Source organism: Pseudorasbora parva, chromosome 25 (assembly GCF_024679245.1).
Source record: "Pseudorasbora parva isolate DD20220531a chromosome 25, ASM2467924v1, whole genome shotgun sequence".
NCBI lineage: Eukaryota > Metazoa > Chordata > Actinopteri > Cypriniformes > Gobionidae > Pseudorasbora > Pseudorasbora parva.
In genome coordinates this window covers 24,036,274-24,058,732 of record NC_090196.1, presented here as the reverse complement: position 1 = coordinate 24,058,732, position 22,459 = coordinate 24,036,274, and the positions used below count along the sequence as shown (strand labels likewise).

Below are 22,459 nucleotides of genomic sequence, written 5' to 3'. Positions count from 1 at the left end.
TTCATGCCAGGGTATCACTTTTAATTTCCCTCTGCACATTGAGTGTAACCGCGAGGAACCACTTTAGCTCCTCTTGGGCCTTGACAGCTAGAAAATACTGTAGTAAACAAAGTTGTTACAATTCCTTGGCACCAGTTATGTGTGTTTGCGGCTCTAGAACATTACAGGGGTCATGACATGAGAAATCAAACTTGCCTTTATTTATTTTTTTGTACCATTAAAACCTCCTGAGAGTTTCACAGCTTAAAACATCCCCCTTATTATAAAAAAAGCATTAAATCAAGCTTCAAAAACAGCTCTTTTTGATATTGTGAGATCTGTGACGTTAAATATATTTGCATATGACTGCCTCCAGAGCAAGACATTGACGAAATGTTATGCATCATCCTACCTGGCCCCGCCCACTGGCATTGAGTCGCTTAGCGGCTGACATTCGCCTACACTGGATGTGAGCGTCGAGTCAAAAGCAAATAGAACCCATTATAATCACTGATGCTCTCTACACTGGATACAGTACACCGATGCCCGTTCAGTTTCTGACGTACTCCTCGCGCTTGAGTCTGTCCACAACAGGACAAATGTAAGAGTGAAAGAACGTTCGCTCTGAAATGGGCAGTTTAAACATATTCAGAAGGATCCCAGCATCAGAAACAAGTGGATGGTTTATTTTAATGGCACATCGAATTATGGGTTTGTTCGGTACATTTTGGTTGCATTTACACTACACCGCAATTTGTTGCACATGTAAACAAAAAAATCCACGCGAGATCTGATTTTTTTTGCTGATCTGAGCCCCTTCCAAATGTAGCTTTAAATTGTACAGGGAGTCCAGAATTATTAGGCAAGTGAGTATTTTGACCACATCATCCTCGTTATGCATGTTGTCTTACTCCAAGCTGTATAGGCTGGAAAGCCTACTACCAATTAAGCATATTAGGTGATGTGCATCTCTGTAATGAGAAGGGGTGTGGTCTAATGACATCAACACCCTATATCAGGTGTGCATAATTATAAGGCAACTTCCTTTCCTTTGGCAAAATGGGTCAAAAGAAGGACTTGACAGGCTCAGCAAAGTCAAAAATAGTGAGATATATTGCAGAGGGATGCAGCAGTCTTAAAATAGCCAAGCTTCTGAAGCGTGATCATCGAACAATCAAGCGTTTCATTCAAAATAATCAACAGGGTCGCAAGAAGCGTGTGGAAAAACCAAGGCGCAAAATAACTGCCCGTGAACATGTATACCCAATTTCCCTTGTATTCCAAGCCGCCACAAAGCGAGCGCGACATGTTTGCTGACAAAGACAGCTTTTTACTGTTGCATTATGAAGCAGATGTATGCGCTCGCTCGCAGCTTTCTATTTGAGGTGGGAACTTTTATAAGGGAAATAATTTACATTTACACATAAACATTCAGGAGCTGATTTTCAACCTCTGCCCATGAGTTTTATAAATAAAACCACTATAACACTGAAAGCTACATTATTTTTCTCAGCAATGAGGTCATAACTTTTCTGTACTTAAACCAAGCTTCACTACTCAATCTCTCTCCATTTAATTTATTCAAACTCAAAGTAATTTTACAGCGCTACTTTATTTCATTTCAGAATTCTAGATTTAACAAGCTGTATAAATAGTAATTTGAAAGTACTGTTATTTTCCTGTATACACTATATTGCCAAAATTTTTGGGACTTCTGTCTTTACATGTACATGAACATTAGTGAGATCCCATTCTTAATCCTTTAAGAATCCTTTAAGGGTTTCTTTTGGAGTTGCCCCACTCTTTGCAGCTATAACAGCTTCAACTCTGTTGGGAAGGCTTTCCACAAGGTTTAAGAGTGTTTATTAGAATTTTTGACCATTCTTTTAAAAGCACAATTGTGAGGTCAGGCACTGATATTGGACGTGAAGGCCTGGCTCGCTGTCTCCGCTCTAATTCATCCCAAAGGTGTTCTATCAGGTTGAGGTCAGGCCAGTCAAGTACCTCCATACTTAACTAATCTCATCCATCTCTTTATGGATCTTGCTTTGTGCACTGCTGCGCAGTCATGTTGAAACAGTAAGTGGCCATCCCCAAACTGTTCTCACAAAGTTGGGAGCATGAAATTGTTCAAAAAATGTCTTGGTATGCTGAAGCATTAAGAGTTCCTTTCACTGGAACTAAGGGGTCAAGTCCAAACTCTGAAAAACAACCCCACACCATAATCCCACTTCCGGCAAACTTTACACTTGGCACAATGCAGCCCCAAGACTCGTCCAACCCCAGATTGCCAGACAGAGAAGCGTGATTGGTCACTCCAGAGAACACGTCTCCACTGCTCTAGAGTACAGTGGCAGCGAGCTTCACACCACTACATCTGATGCTTTGCACTGCACTTGGTGATGTGAGGCTTGGATGCATCTGCACAGCCATGGAAAACCATTCCATTATGCTCTCTACGCACCGTTCTTGAGCTAATGAAGGCCACATGAAGTTTGGAGGTCTGTAGCTACTGACTCAGCAGAAAGTTGGTGAATTTTGCGCACTGTGCGCCTCACCATGCCCTGACCCCGCTCTGTGATTTTATCTGCCCTACCACTTTGTGGCTGAGTTGCTGTTGTTCCCAATTGCTTCAACTTTGTTATAATACCACTAACAGTTGACAGTGGAATGTTTTGTAGTGAGGAAACTTCACGAATGGACTCATTGCACAGGTGGCAGCCTATCACGGTACCACGCTTGAATTAACTGATCTCCTGAAGATCTCCTGTGAACCATTCTTTCACAAATATTGTTTGTAGAAACGTCTCCTTGCCTAGGTGCTTGATTTTCCACACCTGTGGCAATGGAAGTGATTGCAACATCTGATTTCAATGATTTGCAGAAGTGTCCCAATACTGGCAATATAGTGTATATCCGTTTGGTTAGATTTTGCGCTACAAAATATCTATGACAGCTGTTCTCTTGTCCATGCTGGCAAATAATCATGGCCACCTGACATATATCAATCATGTTATTAGCCATTCAAACCAGAGGGTCTACCATGTGCACAGAAAAGTAATCAGCGACAATCATTTTGGGCAGGAATTAATGTAAACAGGTGTGCCAAAAAACAGATATGTTCAAAAGATTGGATCTGTGCATTAAGAAATGTGGTGTTCACAGCCTTTTGTTTTGTAAGGAGGTTGTAAAGAAACTTTTGCTCAAAGAAGAAGCAGCCAACTATATTGGATCCGACAGCAGCTACATCACAATTTCAGATTGATTTGTTGGTAAATGACGGTTTATATTGATAACGTTTTCAAAACACTTTGCTGTAGAAAATAGTTTGATATGAAACAACAAGGGTCAATGCCAAAACAAGAACCTGTCGACTTTCAAAGGAAGCACTTTATTTAGAGTGCAGCTATTTGCTCTATTATCTTACTTTAAGAAGCAGAAGCTAACCTCAGTTTAAGACTCACTTAGTAAACATCATGCACACACAGTTGGAGCCACCACTTTTACCCAAGAGATAGCTTAGTGTCCCCATAAAGAACGGGAAGGAATCTTTGTTCATTGACAGCCTGCAGTGTCAAGCTTTAATGGGAAATCCAATAACGGAAAAGTCCATAATTCCTGGCCAGGTTTAAAAATACAGCAAAAAAAAAAAAAAAAAAAAGTTAACAGCCCCCTGACTGGCTTGGGGGCCATTAAAGACAGAGCTGTGAGCTGAAGGCGGAGCACAGGAAGTGGCTCTCAGTGGATTCATTTATCCTTATCCATCAACCCGAAATTGCCACTTTTTCTATTCCTTTATTTTTCCTGCCTCCCATCCTTTTCTTCCCCACCTCCTTTGCTATGCCTCTCTTGATCTTCACAAATGAATAATTAAGGAAAACGGCTTGTGATTACACAACAATTATTCCCAGCTACTTAAAAATTGAAAGATCCCCTTATGAAACATTAAGAAGCCAGAGTTCTCATTTGCGAGGAGCCCTAGGGAGAGAACCATCCAGAGGCCCCATCCAATGAGGACACCGGCCCAGTGCGCAGGCCAGCCACTGGAGAACTGAACTTCAACCTGAGGGGATCTACACACACTGATGAAAACACTGCAGCTAAATATACTGATGATGGCAGAAAACTCTGCAGATCCACAAAGCACCGTGACCAAACTTCTCTGCTTTAGCTAATTTAAAAGTTTGGGTTTTGTACTATATTTAATGTTTTCGAAAAAGAAGTCTCTTATGCTCACCGAGCCTGCATTTTGATCAAAAATGGAATTCTTTGATTCCAGCAAGAAAACATTACTCAACACTAGAAACGTTAAGCGGGTTAGACATTGAAAGACATCCCTCATGTTTTTGCCTGAGAGAGTGAACATAAGATATGCTTGTATTATCAGCAGAATATATCATTAAATACTGTAAAAATCAACTCTCAAGTTCCAACAAAACTTTCATCCCCTCATCCTCCCTCGTTGTACATCCAAACACTTTCATTACTGAACATGATGAAACGGCATTAGCTCTAACTTAGGAGAGCTGTCTGAAAGTTTCCCCCAAAAAAGCAAACACACACACCAATCCAACATGCCGGAGTTCCTTTGAATATAGCGTAATTAGTTTCATCAGACATTTCTGCTGAATTTCCCATGTGCCCCCAAACACTGGTCTGCTGCGAAGCGGCACCATGTACAAGAAACCGAGCGGCCTGCAGAGAACTAGCATAAACACGCCATCAAAGCAGCCATTGAACTTCCTTATGAGGGAAGTCCCACCTCTTTTTCTTCTTTAAACAACAGTCAGACATTAGCCAAGCTTGAGATATTCACCAATTAGCCTGCTGTCTTGAAAGCTGAGGACTGTGGATTCTTTTGGGTTGCTTCAGGCCTGCCCGTTTGAAGCTTTCTAAAGCAGGGCTGAACAAAGCTCACCATCAGATCTTTCTACATAAGAAGAAACGTCTCTGGCCGAGGATCTACCATTTTAACTGTCACTGTCACAGGATTCCGAAACCATCTGAGGCTTTTTTCCTCGTCTATGTGGGACCAGATGTCAACAGAGCCACTTTTTTATAGAAGCATGTCACTGCAGTGCCAAGAAAACTTCATGGCTCATACAGTATGAGTTGCAGCTCTATTTGTGGATTGAAAATGGAATATGTTTTTTTTCCTCTTTTTTTCATATTTAATATGTATATAAAACCATCATCGCACAAGCAAAAGTACTGTTGTTTTGAAATTGTTACTATTCAGATAAACAGCAAGACTGTGTGTAATTAAACAGCACCGATTTTAAATACAATATTGTCCTTTACTTTGCATGACCATATTTCTGCAAATCAATTTAAAATAGACAAAGCCACAGCAGAATGAATCCATAGTAGTGCTGTTACCGAATGAATAAGTGATTTTGAATAATTCGGACGAATGAATGATTCAGTGACTCAGTCAAAGGCAATAATAATGTACCCTGTAGAAAGAGTTGCTGAAATATTATATATATATATATATATATATATATATATATATATATATATATATATATATATATATATATATAATTAGCAGTGTTGGAGAAACTACTTTGAAAGTGTAGCATGCTAAGCTAAAAGCTAATCATCAATTATGTATACCTAATATTGCTCCCCCTTTTGCTGCCAAAAGCCCTGTATTTGGAGGCCAAGTCAACACCTCAAACTCATTGTTGTGCTCCTCAACCATTCCTGAACCATTTTTGCTTTGGGGTATGGCGCATTATCCTGATGAAAGAGGCCACCAGGAAATACAGTTTCCATGAAAGAGTGTACATGGTCTGCAACAATGCTTAGGTAGGTGGTATGTGTCAAAGTAACATCCAGATGGAAGGTTTCCCAGCAGAACATTGCCCAAAGCATCACACTGCCTCTGCCGGCTTGCCTTCTACCCATAGTGCATCCTGGTGCCAAAGCAAAGCAAATGCACCTGGCCATCCACATGATGTAAAAGAAATCATGATCCGGCCACCTTCTCCTATTGCTCTGTGGTCCAGTTCTGATGCTCACTGACGCACTGTTGGCACTTTTGGTGGTGGACAGGGGTCAGCGTGGGAAACTCTGACTATGCAGCCCTATCCGCAACAAACGTCCTTTCTACAACACACACCTTTCTATTAGAACCATCATTAACTTCTTGAGTAATTTGAGCTACAGTAGTTTGTCTGTTTGTTCAGGCCAGAGATGTATAAAGTACAAGAGACCCAGACTTGAGTAAAAGTACAAGTGCTCTATCAAAAAAGTGAGTTGAGTAGAAATTGAAGTCCTCTTTAAGTACCACAGTTAAGTAGAAGTAAAAAAGTATTCAAACAATTTAGTACCTAAAGCTACACTGTAACTTTTTTAGTTTATTCTTAGCTAAAATCACTTAGTTCTTTCAAAAATAAGTGCTCATTAATGTATATTTACTTCTTTCAAGTAATAAAGTATTCTCGTAATTTTATAATATTCCATTGAAAATACATACGGGTGAGGGGTTCGGATGGCGGTCGCCATGTTGCTCCTCCATCTTGAAAGTACATTTGCCAAAGAGGGACATACCCGTAAATTCAAGCTTCGCTTTTCGCGTTTTTACACTCGATGGCACCGTGTCGAATGTGAAGAGGAGGATTGCTTGAGGCTGCTATATGATGATGGAGCCCCTCTTAAGCCCCTTTCACACTGCACGTCGGACCCGCAATATTCCCCGAACATTGCCGGGTCGCCTTTTGTGTGAAAGCAACCACGTCCCGGAATTGATTACTGAATTCGACCCGGATAAAAGTAAATATTGGAGTGGCCTTTCCAAGATGGAAAGAGCTCATGAGGAGCAACGATTTTAAAAAGAACGCAGACGTTGCCTGCTTTCTTCTCGACAGGTAATATTAATTCAGCCTATTTTTGTATATTGGAAGTTTTATTGTTGCTTGGCTAATTATATCATGGTGTGCTGTGCATAACACTAGAACGACGTCTAGGATAGTTTTCCTCGCGTCAATGATGAAAAAGTATTGCTTCCCTTATAACATAAATCCGTGTTCTATGACGGATAACATGAGATTAATATTTTAATTGCATTATAATTTGTTTGCCTTACGCTAGTGGTGTCGTACAATATACAGAATAACGATAGCACTGATAAAAGTTACTTTACTAAGATTAGCTTGCATTCGTCTGGGAACCTGATAGCTGATGTTAGCAATGAACTGGTAAAATATAACGAAAATGTAAAACTATTATTCATTTTACATAGATTAATTTGATCATAGATCATTTGGCAAATTAAATAACAGCAAATTATAATAGTTTTCAAAAGTAACCTCATCACTTGAAGCAACAGAAGAGGTCGAACTGAAAGCCATGACTAAATCGGCCACCGTAGGAGTTGAAACGAAATCAAAATTGAGAGGAACAGAAACTATTATTCACTGGATGGTCATATACCTTTTTACTGCTAGATGGAGGATAATATCACACAGTGTAGCTTTAAGTATTGCAAGTAGTTTCATTTAAAAATGTACTACTCAAGTGCTGAAAGTAAAAGTAGAAGTATTGTTATGTAATTATTAAAGAAAGTAGTCAAAAGTTTATTTCTTTACCAAAAAGTTTATTTTGACTAATAGTCTAATTTTCTACCATATACAATTTAATAAAATTAACAGCTATTTAACAACAACTTGCTTTGCACTTTTTTCAGTTTTCACCTCACTCCAATCTAAACTAGGCGAAATCATTTTTTAGGTAATTTTTCTACACATTGTCATATAAATAACCTGAAAATGCTGTAGTTCGTTAAAATGAAATCTTACTAACAACTCTTACTAAAAACAAATATAAGCACACTTATATTCTTATTTCAAGAGGTGTTCTAGAGGAGTAAATTATTTGTTTGTAACACTGTACAATATGGTTTGATTAGTTAACATTACATTAGTTAATGTATTAGTCTAAGAACTAACCATGATCAATACATTTGTTACAGTATTTATTAATCTTGATTAATCTTAGTTAATAAAAATACAGCTGTTAATTGTTTGTATATGTTACTTCACAGTGCACATTAACTATTTAAACAAATAGAGAGCAATTTGAGAGCAAGACAGCGCTCGTGTTGTTACGGTGAATGCGTACCCTGCGCGCAAGGCCGGGACGCGTGCTCTCTCTCGCATATGCGCCCTGACAAGCGCACCAGCTATTCTATTCTACATCACTCACCGAACACATAAGGCTTTGGCGGAGTTCGGCCATAAGGCAGAACAGGAGCTCAATAATGTGCCAACTTCATCAAACCTGCCATCTACCGTTCTGGCAGTGATAATGTGGGTTTGTAATGGAATGATTCGTAGCATTTTTATAAATGTAACGAGTAATGCAGCACATTAAAAAAATATCGGAGTAAAAGTATTAAACTCATCGAAAATATGTATTGAAGTAAAAGTAGAAGTAGGAGAAAAATATAATACTCTAGTAAAGTACAGATACCGCCTTTTAGTACTTAAGTAGAGTAGTGAAGTAGTTCTTCGTTACTATACATCTCTGGTTCGGACCACACAGGCCAGACTTCACTCCCCACACGCATCAATGAGCCTTGGCCAGCCATGACCCTGTTGCTGGTTTCTTTCTTGGACCACTTTTGATAGATACTGATCACTCAATACACACACACACACACACACACACACACACACACACACACACACACACACACACACACACACACACACACACACACACACACACACACACAAATAAACATATACATACAAAAAGAAAGCATGCCAAATATCATCATATCCACACAATACAGTTATGCTGTAGCAAAATCAGCAAGGAAAAACTGTTTTCTTATCTGCATGCTGAGGGGAAAAAAAAACATGCTTGATGCAGGCAAAAAAGAAAACCAACCGCAAATTACAACAAACAGCATATCAAATGCAGCAGCCACACTGCTTACACCATAAGTAAACTCAAGTGCCTCATTATCCGCTACATTTTAGCATTGCAAAAAAGTGCTGAATTTCCAAGGCTATTCATCTGTCCCAACTACCTGTTCCTGACTCAGCTCCACCTTTACATATAGTACCAGGGAACACTGATCGCCTGCGTGCAAGTGGGTATACAGCCATTTAGCGCTACAAGACAGTACTTAAACATTCACTTTCTGTGAGGGAACTTATAATTATGTATATCTTTAAGCATCCAATTAAAATGCTAATGAACATTTGCTGAAGACTGCTTTCCTTAGGGGCGTGAGAAGAACAGCCTGTTTTATGCCCATATATTTGGGTAAAACTCTTTAACGCATGACCATTCGAAGCCTAGCGACACACCACAAATCTTTAGCCTGCCTCTGGCCTTGCCTTTTAAAAACATAATTCTTTGAGCCAAACTAAATTAGTTTGAAATGAAAATCCATGTTGTGCTTTGAGTTGAACTAAATAATTAGCAGTGTTGGAGAAACTACTTTGAAAGTGTAGCACGCTAAGCTAAAAGCTAATCATCATTTAGTCAAACTACAAGCAAATACTTTGAAAAAGTTAGCTATTTATTTTGATAGTAACAAAATAAATAAGATAGCAAAATACATTGAAGCTACTTATGTAGAACAATATAACCTATTTTATAAAGACTTCATAACAAATATATCACATTATATAGTTTACCATAATAATTCACCATTTTACTTGCACAAAAACATTAAGCAGGTTTGAACAGATGGACTTTAAGGTGACCGTTTCAAAATTAAAAGATAAATGTATACTAAATACAACACAAACGTCCTAATTTTCATAATCAAGTCAAAAAATATTGTAAATTGTATACAGGGATTTTAATCAACGAATCATCAGTTGTGAATCTTTTGTCTTAATTTTCAACATTATATGAGAGAATTTGGACAAACCAATTTACTAATGAATCAAACATTACAATACTACATTTGACAGAGAACACCATTTAAAATAAACTGATTCATTCGAATGAATCAAATATTCCAACACGTTAGGTGAGATGGAGACCGTTTATAACGATATAGAATGAGAGAAAGGACTGTTTAGGATGAATTGATTCATTTAAACAACTTCCTGTGCTACAAATGAGAAAGGACTAGTATGAATAAAAAATTCCAACACTATATATTAGAGATAGGATAATATCTCTAATATAGAAAAAAATGAGTGACTAGAAAGGTGAAAGAGAGGACCGTCTAGAACAAACTGATTCACTAGAATGAATCAAACATTCAAACACTATATTTTATAGACAGGTCAATTTAGAACAAACCAAATCACTAGAATGAATCAAACATTCCAATGCTAGAGGTGAAAGAGAGGGACATCTAGAGCAAACTGATTCACAAGAATGAATCAAACATTCCAATGCTAGAGGTGAAAGAGAGGGACATCTAGAGCAAACTGATTCACAAGAATGAATCAAACATTCCAATGCTAGAGGTGAAAGAGAGGGACATCTAGAGCAAACTGATTCACAAGAATGAATCAAACATTACAATGCTAGAGGTGGAGGAGAGGAACATCTAGAGCAAACTGATTCACAAGAATGAATAAAACATTCCAATGCTAGAGGTGGAAGAGAGGAACATCTAGAGCAAACTGATTCACAAGAATGAATCAAACATTACAATGCTAGAGGTGAAAGAGAGGAACATCTAGAGCAAACTGATTCACAAGAATGAATCAAACATTCCAACACTAGAGGTGAAAAAGAGGAACATCTAGAACAAACCGAATCACTAAAATGAATCAAACTTTTCAACACTATATTAGAGCGAAGACATTTAGAACAAACCTATTCACTACAATGACTCAATCTTTCCTGTACCACAAATGAGAAAGTAGACCTTTTCCATCATCAAGCAAAACCATTGCTTAACCATTCCATTATGTGCAGATCAAGTGGAAATATCTGAAATTATTCCTTAACTTTCTAAAACAGCTCGGCCCGATGGTGGAAAAACGGCAAAATGTTCCAAAGCTACATACAGAATGAAAGAGAGGACCATTCGGAACAACAGATTTTCTAAACAGAATCAAAATTTATATCCATAATTTCTAACACAGTTTAGGACAGATCAATTTATTAATAACAAACTCCACTGGTAGAATAGTAAACAGTCTTGGAAAATGTACTAAGTTTAGCTGACTCACAAGTTTTGTAACTGCTGATGTTTTTTCCCCCTCATGAAAAAAGAAAAAATGTCACACGCCCTAGTTGGCATCCATCAAAGTTCCCCAAAAAAATGTGTTTCTTGTTGTATAGATGTACTTAGATGTAACGAGGATTCAAGCCCTGCGAAAGCCAACACACTCCCAAGACGACCCTGGCAGAAGCTCAGATGGAGTAGCTCGCCCGAGGAGTCCCAGAAGCCTCCTCGGTCGGCCTTCTTTTTTATTGGGGCCCTGTCTTTGATACTGCGGCGATTACGAAGGCTCTGCCCCTTCATCACTCTGTTCTATTTCTAGGACAGTGACAGTGGAAGGGAGCCAGATTCTCCAGGGTTCTTCTCATCTATCTTTAACTGCCATACAGTAAATAAATAAAAGGGTCTGAGGGGCTCCTGTTTTGTTTCAGAGCAAAGAAACGATGGCAGATGGGAACGAGGCCTGCGGGCGATGGAAAACGGTGCCATTTTCTCTCTCTTAAGCCCTGCACATGGAGATAGAAAAGAAGCTGATCTGAATGCAGAATTGTTCTTGTTTTCTTCAAATGTACATCTCTTTAATGAGCTTTTCACAGTGATGTATACAGCAGGATGTTTCTAGTTTAATGCACAGATTCTAGGCAGCATGCTACCAATGTTGGCGAGCTGACCGGTACGTCTGGGTAGATAAATCCCTCCAGTTTGTATTCTACAGTATTAAATAAAACATCTTATTTGGGGGTCCCTATTTTTCTACATGATGCATGCATTAGTTTGGCCACTATGACATATTCATTGATTTTAAAACAAGACATAAATGCATCTTGGTCTTCAAATATACAGTAGATCGCTATTAAACTGAATTAAGGTGGCTGCCAAAAGAATATGAATGCCTTATAAATAAACAAAACAATTTGATTTAAATATATAATACACACACACACGAACGCAAATTTGGACACACTGCTATTTCTAATGTTTTTGAAAGAAGTTTCTTCTGCTCATCAAGCCTGCATTTATTTGATCAAAAATACAGAAAAAAATGTAATATTGTGATATATTATTACAATTTAAAATCATTTGTTTTTAATTGATTATACTTTAAATGATCATTTATTTCTGTGATCAAAGCTGAATTTTCAGGATCGTTCCTCCAGTCTTCAGTGTCACATGATCCTTCAGAAATCATTCTAATATGATGATTCATTTTTAAAGTTGGAAACAGTTCTGCTGCTTAATATTTTTTTTAATAACCTGTGATACTTTTTTTTTATAATACTTTGATGAATAAAAAGTAAAAAATAAATAAAAAACAGAAGCAAATGTTTTAAAAAATAGAAATCTTTTGTAACAACAATATACTCTACTGGTCAGTAATTTGGGGTCAGTCTTTTTTTTTCTTTCTTTTTTTGAAATAAATCAATAATTTTATTCAGCAAGGATGTGTTAAATTGATAATAAAAAAAATGTCAGTTAAGGAGATTTATATTATTTGAAAATATGTTTTTATTTTGAATAAATGCAGTTCTTTTGAACCTTTTATTCATCAAATATATTAGGCAGCAGAACTGTTTCCAACACTCATAATAAATCAGAATATTAGAATTATTAGAAGGATCATGATCACTGAAGACTGGAGGAACGATCCTGAAAATTCAGCTTTGATCACAGAAATAAATGATCATTTAAAGTATAATAAACTGAAAACTAAATATTTTAAATTGTACTATATCACAATATTAAAAAAATGTTTCTGTATTTTTGATCAAATAAATGCTTGATGAGCAGAAACATTACATTCTTTCAAAAACATTACAAATTGTAATGTGTCCAAACTTTTGGCCTGTACTGTATAATAGCGCACATTTTCTCTTTGATCCGTGGCCTAGCCCATAGCTGGAGAAATTTAGAAAAGCCATGGATGTAAAGGATGCAGCAGCAAACATTAATAGGGAAAGAAAAGGGTTAACATTAATAATACTATTCTGAAACAAGTCCAGTTATAGCCCACATAAGCTACCATATTTTCGGTTGAACTTTTATTCGACTACAGGTTGAAAGAAACGTGCGTTTTTACACTGAGCACATTCTCTGCAGTCCGAGCGCGATGTGCTGCAAGCTCTCTCTCGCTCATATCTGAGGTAAATTATAAACACCATCACCATATTCAGTACATCTGTTTTATTGAACTAAATACATTACAATCAGCTAAAACGAATACGGAGGTTACTTTTCTGAACAAGAGCGCTCCTGAGTCTGTGTTTCTCACACCGTTCACGTGATCGCGGCACAGTTTGGCACATACGCATAAAATACCGGCAGTTCATTAGGGAACACGCATCTCTTAAAGGGGCCACACTATATTCCTACTTGTGGTCCTCCTGCAGGTATGGTGTGGTACTGGTGTGCTCAAAGCTCTGCACAACAGCTTTCACATGACCAATTTTTCACACAAACTGTGCTGTTCTGAATTAAACTGCTAGTGTAAAAACTCCCTTTATATTCTTAAAATAAGAGAAATCACTGCTTATTCTGAATTTTAGTTGTTTAGTTGAATTTTGAGTTGCTTAAAGTTCTTTGAAAACATGACATTTGATACATGTCTAGTCTTCATGCTCTGAGCATGGTTTCACTAATAATAAATGTACATTTGCATAACGCATGTATATTTGTCCATACCCATGTTGATTAGAGCATTCAAAACTTGAAACATATTAATTTAAGAAACATTTACAGCTGATAAAAATGGGCAATTAAGTTGCGATTAATCATGAGTTAACGCATGACAATCATACGATTAATCGCAATATATATATATATATATATATATATATATACATACACACACTTTATAATTATATTATACATTCAATTATAACATTAAAAATATGCATATATAAAAAGTAGTAAATAAACTTGTAAACTTGGATCAGGATAGAGGACTACATGAGCACTCTGAGCAGTGCTGCTCTTCCCTCCTCTGGCTCAGGCTGCCATGGCTGAGAGCCAGTCAGGAGTCATATACTTTATTTCACTGGTGTGCACTAATCGCCCTTCGGCGCTACACAGGTAATGGTGCACAAAGGAATGGGAAAAAAACCCTGTGACAGACACCTGGGACGGTGGATGTAGGGAAGAGAGTGCACCCAGCACCAGGAAACTGAAGGGAAAGTGGAAGGGTGATAGAGGCCGGGATAGACTGAAAGCGACCGAAGCAGACAAGGTGGAGGTGCTCGGGGCTGAAAGCGGTTGGTTAGCCACAGAGGAGATGGGAGAGAGTCGTGGTGTGAGTGTCAGAGTTTAATACGCAGCCTGTCAGGCCCCGCCTCTGTTCTGGCAGCTCCACTTCACTTGCTGACACGTGGAGGCTGGTTCTCGGAGCGCAGGTGCCTGCTCTAGTGCGGCGGGGGTCATGGGAGGTAGAGGTAGACACCGCGGAAAAATGGACAGTGACAAATGACAGTGCAGCTCAGGCCATCACTGGCAACTCCAATCAACTGTGGAGAGAGTGAGAGCCCGACTCTGTGTGTAAGCAGGCCAAGCGGCAGGTAGAGATGGCAGTGGATTGCAATGTTGTGTTATCGATCTTGATTTTTAAGTAGTCTGGCGCAATTAGTCCCATGATACACTCATCAAAGCCAGCATGTAAAGTCAAAACAAGCCACCACTGATATACAATAGCGTAATAGATTTAGTACCTTGGTGCAGGCCCCAATAGTCCATTGGATCAACTAAACCTATGCAAATTGATTTGCTAATAATTTGAATTACTAGTTTAAAAACTTTAGAATGTCTTTAGTGGCCATGTAGTAGAAAGAAATGGTGCGAAGTGTAAGGGATTTCTGTTTGTTTCTATTGTTTTTATTGATTGTGTGTAGTTGTTGCACCTTTTGTTCATTTCATTGATTAGTTTGCCTTGTTATTTAAGCCCTGTGTCTCTTTTTGTTCATTGTCTGTCCTTATTGGATATTATTTTGTTTAAGTTTTTTTGTAGTTTAAATGTGTGTTCCATAAGAGAATTGCTTCGTTTAGATCCTGCCCTTTCTTACCACTGCTGCAAACACACGCTGACACAAAGTGTGTGTGTATGCCTACATACTTTTATAACCTTCATTCTAAAGAAAAGCCAAGCACATTGCATTCAGTGCTCTGGAAAGACGGAAAACATTGCCTTTGCTTTGTAATTACATGATGTCTAATATCATTATGCTGTCCTGGTTCAAAGTTAAGCATCACCTAAAGCTTTTTTGGGCAAAGAATGAGATTGTATTGAGATACAAGGCCACTGCTAAGAGGGGAAGAAAATAATTTTATTCCACTCGCCCTTTTGGCAGGGAATCTATCGTTGAAGGACGACAAGCAGCGGATGCTTAATAGAATCATTTGTTCTCTTGTCCTGTTCTTTTTGTTTTAAAAGCCTCTTTTTCCTCTGTTCTTCCGATGTTATATCACCAGATGAATCTCTGCATTCCCTAAAGGGAAGGTGCTGAACTCTGAAATAGCACAGCCAGTTTCGTTACATCAGATAAAAATGGACGCACGTAAAATATGAATGTGGTTCCAAGCCCACCAAGAATCACAAACAAATGGATGATACCTTTAGTCTTTGTAGTCTCCGCTATGCAACCATATATCAAGTGGTTTTCATGTGCTTGCGCAAAATTCAAGTAGGTTTATAGTAAAGGGAAGGAAGAAAAACAAACAAAAGGGGTGGAAGGGAAAAGAGGCAAATGCGTGATAAAAATACGTTACTAGGAGGATGGAAGGAAAAAAAAGAGAAAGTAGGAAGGAAGGAAGGAAGGAAGGAAGGAAGGAAGGAGGTTGGAAGAGAAAGTAGTAGGAAGGAAGGAAGGAAGGAAGGAAGGAAGGAAGGAAGGAAGGAAGGAAGGAAGGAAGGAAGGAAGGAAGGAAGGAAGGAAGGAAGGAAGGAAGGAAGGAAGGAAGGAAGGAAGGAAGGAAGGATACAAAATGAAAAGGGACAGGAGGGGAAAGAGAAGAAATGTAACTGTAGGTGTAGGAAGGAAGGTGAAAAATAAAGTAGGAATGAAGACGCAAAAAGAAAGAAGACAGATTAAATTTGCAAAGGGGAAGGGAAAAAAAGACACCAGAAGGCAAAGAAAGTAGGAAGAACAAACGACAAACCTAAAGAAAGACATTTGTTTGACGGTGCGACAATAAAATGGGTCATTTCCAGCTACAAAGTTGGAAACATAAAAAAAAAAAATGCTTTATATGGGAGATTTCACAGTAAAGCAAACTCAGCACACTACACCTGCTGAGGTCAGAATCAAATCACTTTTGTGAAGCAGCGAGGCCAGAACTGAGGAAAGCTGAAGAGTGTGTGTGTGTGTGTGTGTGTGTGTGTGTGTGTGTGTGTGTGTGTGTGTGTGTGTGTGTGTGTGTGTGTGTGTGTGTGTTGGGAGAGATTGGGTGGCTGTAACTGCAGGTAGGCCATCTATAATCGATCACCGATTACCACCCTTGTCAATGAGAACAAATGAGGTCGCACATGGGTCCTCTTTCCTCATCTCCTCTTCATTATGCTGTTCAAAAAGATCGGTAATTATAACCCGAAACCCGAACACAGAAATAAATCAAGCATGCTGTGCGTTAAATGTAAAAATACAGGATGAACAATATCTAACTGGTGTCACACTAGCCTTGCTGAAGTTTAATCAGGGTTCTGCTAGCACACACTCTCTCATTAGATGCACTGGAGCAATATAGATGAGGGAAAATATAGCAAACTACCTGGGGAAGGCTAGCGCGATTTCTATGGGTTACGCTGCCTTCACGTGCTATCGGAAGTTTCCTAATTCCCACTTCAGAAGTCGTGATTATGAGCATGTTGTGTTGAGGTGCTTTGTTGTAGGAAAGAATGGAGGACGCCAGGTTCATGCTTTTGTGCGTCTTGGGAAAATGTAATTTTAATACTAGAACCATTTCAGTCATTTCCCGGTCCCAGAAAATCCTAGAATCACTGGCAAACACTAGGAGCACAACACGAAAGCATATTGTGTATAATCACATTTACAATAAAGGCATAATGTAGTCAAGATAAGGCTGCTTAAAGACTAAAATGGTAATAGTTTTTATCCATACATGATCCTTTTGAATAGCAACTTTTACCACACTTTCTAGATAGTCTGGAATGATGGTCAACTATATGCGATTTTCAATGTGTTTAAAATACACAATATGCTTCAAATGATTGTTAATTTATGTAAATATGTACTACTTTAACAACAAGACAAGACAATGAAACTGTTGCAGAAAAAACGAATAAAAAACCTACCACAGCAGAAATTGGTCTCCCAGCCGCCATTTTTAACGGTTATGCCACGCCCATCTCGGGAACTTGGGTATCAAAATTATTCCCGAACTTCCCAGTGGTAAACACGACATCAGAGGGCGTTCATGTGCAATTTTTTACCTCGGAAACTCGTATTTTATGACAATTCCGATAACACGTGAAGGCAGCATTAATCTCTGCAACAACTAAAGCTCAAGATGAGGGTGCTTGGCTTGTTTTGTATCTCAGTACTTCTAGCGTAAATGCTAACATGTTTTATAAGGGAACAAACAAATGAAGAAACCACTGAAGAAACAACAATTTCTCACCAGTATACAGGATCCATCCATCCATCCATCCATCCATCCATCCCAACTAAAGCTTAAGTTAAGGCTACTTGGCTTGTTTTGTATCTCAATGCTGACGTGTTTTAAAAGGGACCGGACCAAACAACTCTATCTATCTATCTATCTATCTATCTATCTATCTATCTATCTATCTATCTATCTATCTATCTATCTATCTATCTATCTATCTATCTATCTATCTATCTATCTATCTATCTATCTATCTATCTATCCATCCATCCATCCATCCATCCATCCATCCATCCATCCATCCATCCATCCATCCATCCATCCATCCATCCATCCATCCATCCATCCATCCATCCATCTATCTATCTATCTATCTATCTATCTATCTATCTATCTATCTATCTATCTATCTATCTATCTATCTATCAGCATAATAACTCTCATTGCCATTATTGCTACACAATTAACTTCCAAATCATTCATTAGAAGAGATAATAATCCATGGCTCATGAATTCATGCCTTAGACTCGTAAAAGATGTCTTTTGGGGTTAAGTAAATCATTCTTTACTAGGAAGCTGAACGGCATCCATTTCAAACACACTTTTAATTGACTGACACACGATGGAAGTCTCAGAGGAAAAACCATCGCCAAAGAGCTTAAAAAAGTGACAAAAAACAATCAGATATAAGTAAATCACAGGAAGTGTGATGCACTATTGATGTTTTCAGATCACTTAGTCTTTAATGAGCAATATGCTTTGAGACGAATTAAATAGACTGCCAGGAGTAACCTGAAGCGAAGCATTTGAGCTTCATATCCGCAGAAATGAAGTCTGGGAGTGGAGAACTACGGTTGACTATTTTATTGAACCAGAAGGATGAATGCAGGCGGCACTGGAGCTACAGATCTCGCACACTCACACTCACACACACGCACACACACACACATATATATTTTACACACATATTCCCTCTCAGATGTAAGGACTTTAAAGAGAGAAAAAAAAGCTTTTTCCATTTGTGTGAGAGCCCTGCTGTCAGATTTAAGATGGTAATAATGGGATCTCACTGTGAGCCCTCAGAGAAAGTTTAACTCAGACGTAAGATGCGGGCTGGAATAAGAATCAGGAGACGGGGTGCTTTAAACACCCTGCGGTCCTGCTATATAGAGAGCCAGTGAAGCCAGGTAGCACTTGCAGATTAACCAAGTCTGGACCAAGACCTCTTCAGATATCTCTCTGTTTTAGTCTCCACTAGGAAGCATTTGATGTCACAACATAGAAAATGATGTACCTACAAATACACCCAAAGTGGAGACAAAAAAAAAAAAAAAACGCTATCTGCCTGAACAGCTTGATCTACAAGTACTTCAGAGAAATACTAATGTTTTTTAAAGGACCTTGCACGTCCCCTGGACCAAATCTTTCTCTCACCACAGGAGTAGATTAAGATTATTTACGCCTCAGTTCATATGAACAAGTCTCATTCATCGAACTGGATGAGAACCAAAAGAATAATGTAACGTCTCAATACCAGAGCACAAACAGCTTTTTCCACTGCTCTCGATCGAGACAGTCCGACAAAAAGGACTGCTGTTTGATTTCGAATAAAGGAATAATAAAATCGCTGAATAGGGTGACAAAAGGCCACATTTTATCCCCAGGCACTTGCGGCTCTTAGGTCAGAATTGAGGGTCAAACTAGGCACAAGGCCAAGAATTGAAGTCTGATACTATAGCAGCATTTAGCAGAATGTCGAAACTGTGGTAAACACAGAAACCACAAGAAACCCACAATTTAAAAAAGTGAAATGCATTTATTAAAACAAAATAAATTGATCAACAATTAAATATAAACTAGTGTCTTCAAATGCTTCCTGGATTCTGCATGACGGTTTTGAATTGCTTGAAATATGATTGGAATCACTTTTAAAAATGAAAAAAGAATTGTAGATGTTCTTTCTTTCATACCTACTTTCTAGCGTCTGAATAATGGGGTACAAGCAAACCAAAGCACAACAGTCATCTTCCTGTAATTTGCTGGAGACCCAAACAGCCGGAACAAGTCGGATCAAGCCGGAACCGGCACCCGGACTTCTTCCAGCACCCTCCAGAGCTCTCCTCCTTCCCCCATTCTCTTGCTTAATTCCACATCCGTTTTACGTTATCGGCTTAATCTCCAATTAATTAGCTTTGTTGAAAAAGGATTGAGCGTTCTCGCTTTCTGTCAACAAGAGTGGGGGGGTAACAGACGGAAGAGGGTGGGAGGGTATAAAGGGATTGGTGGAGAGAAGAGACAAGGGTAGCAGTTGTAAAACACGGTAGAAAGAGAGGAGGGAGAAAAAAAGAATCTCCCCGTGGGAACCAAAGCGCAACGGAGAAAGTCAATGAACGTGGCATTGTGCCAAGGCAAGAGTCAGCCAACACGGCACGCATTCATTTAGAGCTCTGTCTGCGCCGTAGCAGGGACTTATGGGTACTCTGACACCGTTACCACCAGAAAGAGCCACTGATTAGATTCCAGTTGATGTTGAATGAAAAATATAACATGGCAAGAGGCTCCAGGGACTGAAAGCATCACATTAATTATCCCTTTGATACAGGAGCATTTGTGTTGGTTGTATTGTAATTGGAGTTGCACGGTTCCACACGAGCCTACATGTCACATGTAATGTTCATTGCGAAGCCATTATATGATGTCTGGATGACTCATATTCATAATGATTAAGTGTCAAGGGGGAAAATGTGAAATTTCTCGTTTTCGTGTCAGAGCTGGGATACAAAACAGGGTTGTTTCCCACTGCTCTAGCTAAAAAAGCAGCCAAAATGCATCATGGGTAGCCAAACCGATCACGCTTTGGAGGATTCTGAGAGGAGAGATGAAAACAACAACCCTGCCAAACCCATCGGAGAATCAGGAAAGCATGACTGAGCCTAGCATCCCACCATCCCAGCACGTAACCAAGGCGACGGCTAACTACAGCGTCCTCAAACTGCTCGCCAGCAAAACATAGGCGTTGGACCTCGGACAAACCCAAGGGTCCATCCAGCACAGTGACATATGAATCCTATTTAGGGACCAAAAGCATGGCTGAAACTCCATCAGGCTCATTATTCCTTGAAATCGGTAAACACGACAGCCATTTTGACTCAGTTCAATGAACAACCAAAGATGCACAAACACGTTCGCACTGCCACAAATAAACATTTGCAAAATCCAACCTGATATTGCCTAGCTGAACACATTTAAAATGTAAAATATCCTCAAACACAAAGAGTTTGATGATAACAAACTGCTAAAATAGAAAGGATAATAATTAGCATCTCATTCTTCTTCTTCCTATGAACCATAGTTGTTGGTGTAAAAAAAAATGAGTCAGTTGATGTCACACTTATAACGCAACATGCCAAGTTTCCCGCTGAATAGTTTACACTGGCTTACCTTTCATGCCAAACTTTGAGCGTCTGCCATATTTGTTGATTAGCACAAACATAACGACAAGGAGAACGCAGGCAAAGCCAGCCAAGCCAACCGCAATCGACACCTAGAGAAGTAGGAGACAAAACATTTAATTTATTTGAAGAACCAAAATAGGAAATGAGAGCCTGATTTCAACACTGTCAGGTTAGCGCTTAGCTTAGCTTTAGCAGGTTAAAAGTGAAAAAGGATTATTTTTAGAACGTAATATCTTCATACTGCTTACACAGTATAAACTATACTAATTAAAAAACCGTTGTGTACTCAATATCTAATGAAAAGCCAACATTAGCATGTAACATTGTTGTCTCATAATGCTACATGCTAATTTACACATTCGATTTTTAGCTATTTGGCCTTTTTAATCTAAGTTTGAGTAAACTTGTGATAGTCTGATCAAAATAATGATTATCATTTACGAAGAGTGTGTGCATTTGTGTCAAAAGGTTTTCATGAACAAATCCTGACAATTCTATGTCGTAACCACTGAAACATAATTCACACATGCACAAAATGGTTTCACATACTCTGGGTGGCCTTACAATCATGTGAAAATCAAAATTGTAAAGGAAAGCCCTTATATGGAGAGAGATTAGGTATGATTTATGCAAATTACTAACCTTGGGCACACGGTTGCTTATTTTTTAGAATACTCCAAATTAGCGAGGTTAAGAACAGAATGAATGTTTTTTTGGAATTTTTACATAAGTAGTTTTCCTGTTCGTACAAATACTAAAAAAATCCTTGCAATATTTATTGAATGAGACATTGAGTCTAGTAAGAGATATTAAAGCTGTAGATATAAAGTTGCTTTCAGCTCATTAATCACTGGAATGAAAGGCCAAGTCAAACGCAATGCATTATGGGATACAGTATGCTCTGTTGCAAATTTTTGACGAACATAACAGGTCATCTGGGTATTCTACATGCATGCATAGACAAAATATGCATGCTGTTTACAGAAATAGTACTATTAGCATGTTAGCAACATTCTGCTGAATTCTCAAAACATTTGTCAAGATAATATAACTTTGCCTGTAAATATGTTTTTAAAGTTTTTTTACGACAAAACTACAGTGCAAGATTGTCATAATCCACCTAAAACATGTCAAATAAATTAGTTTTCTGTCTAATCTCGAGTGTCTCGCACGGGGAAAAAATTGCAATTTTACAGCAAACCTACAAAGCGTGTCTTGACTTGTTTAGATGATTTATATTGATGTTGATGCTGTAATCATG

General features: G+C 38.5%; 1 protein-coding gene across 3 annotated transcripts in view; it reads right to left on the bottom strand.

Moving 5' to 3' along the window:
• The window catches only part of ntrk3a (neurotrophic tyrosine kinase, receptor, type 3a), a 338,706-nt gene that overhangs the window by 98,550 nt on the left and 217,697 nt on the right, over positions 1–22,459 (bottom strand). For all 3 annotated transcript variants that reach the window (XM_067435678.1, XM_067435676.1, XM_067435677.1), the window contains exon 11: positions 21,185–21,287. In XM_067435678.1, the coding sequence (XP_067291779.1) occupies positions 21,185–21,287 (103 nt within the window). The remainder of the gene's footprint in view (positions 1–21,184; positions 21,288–22,459) is intronic.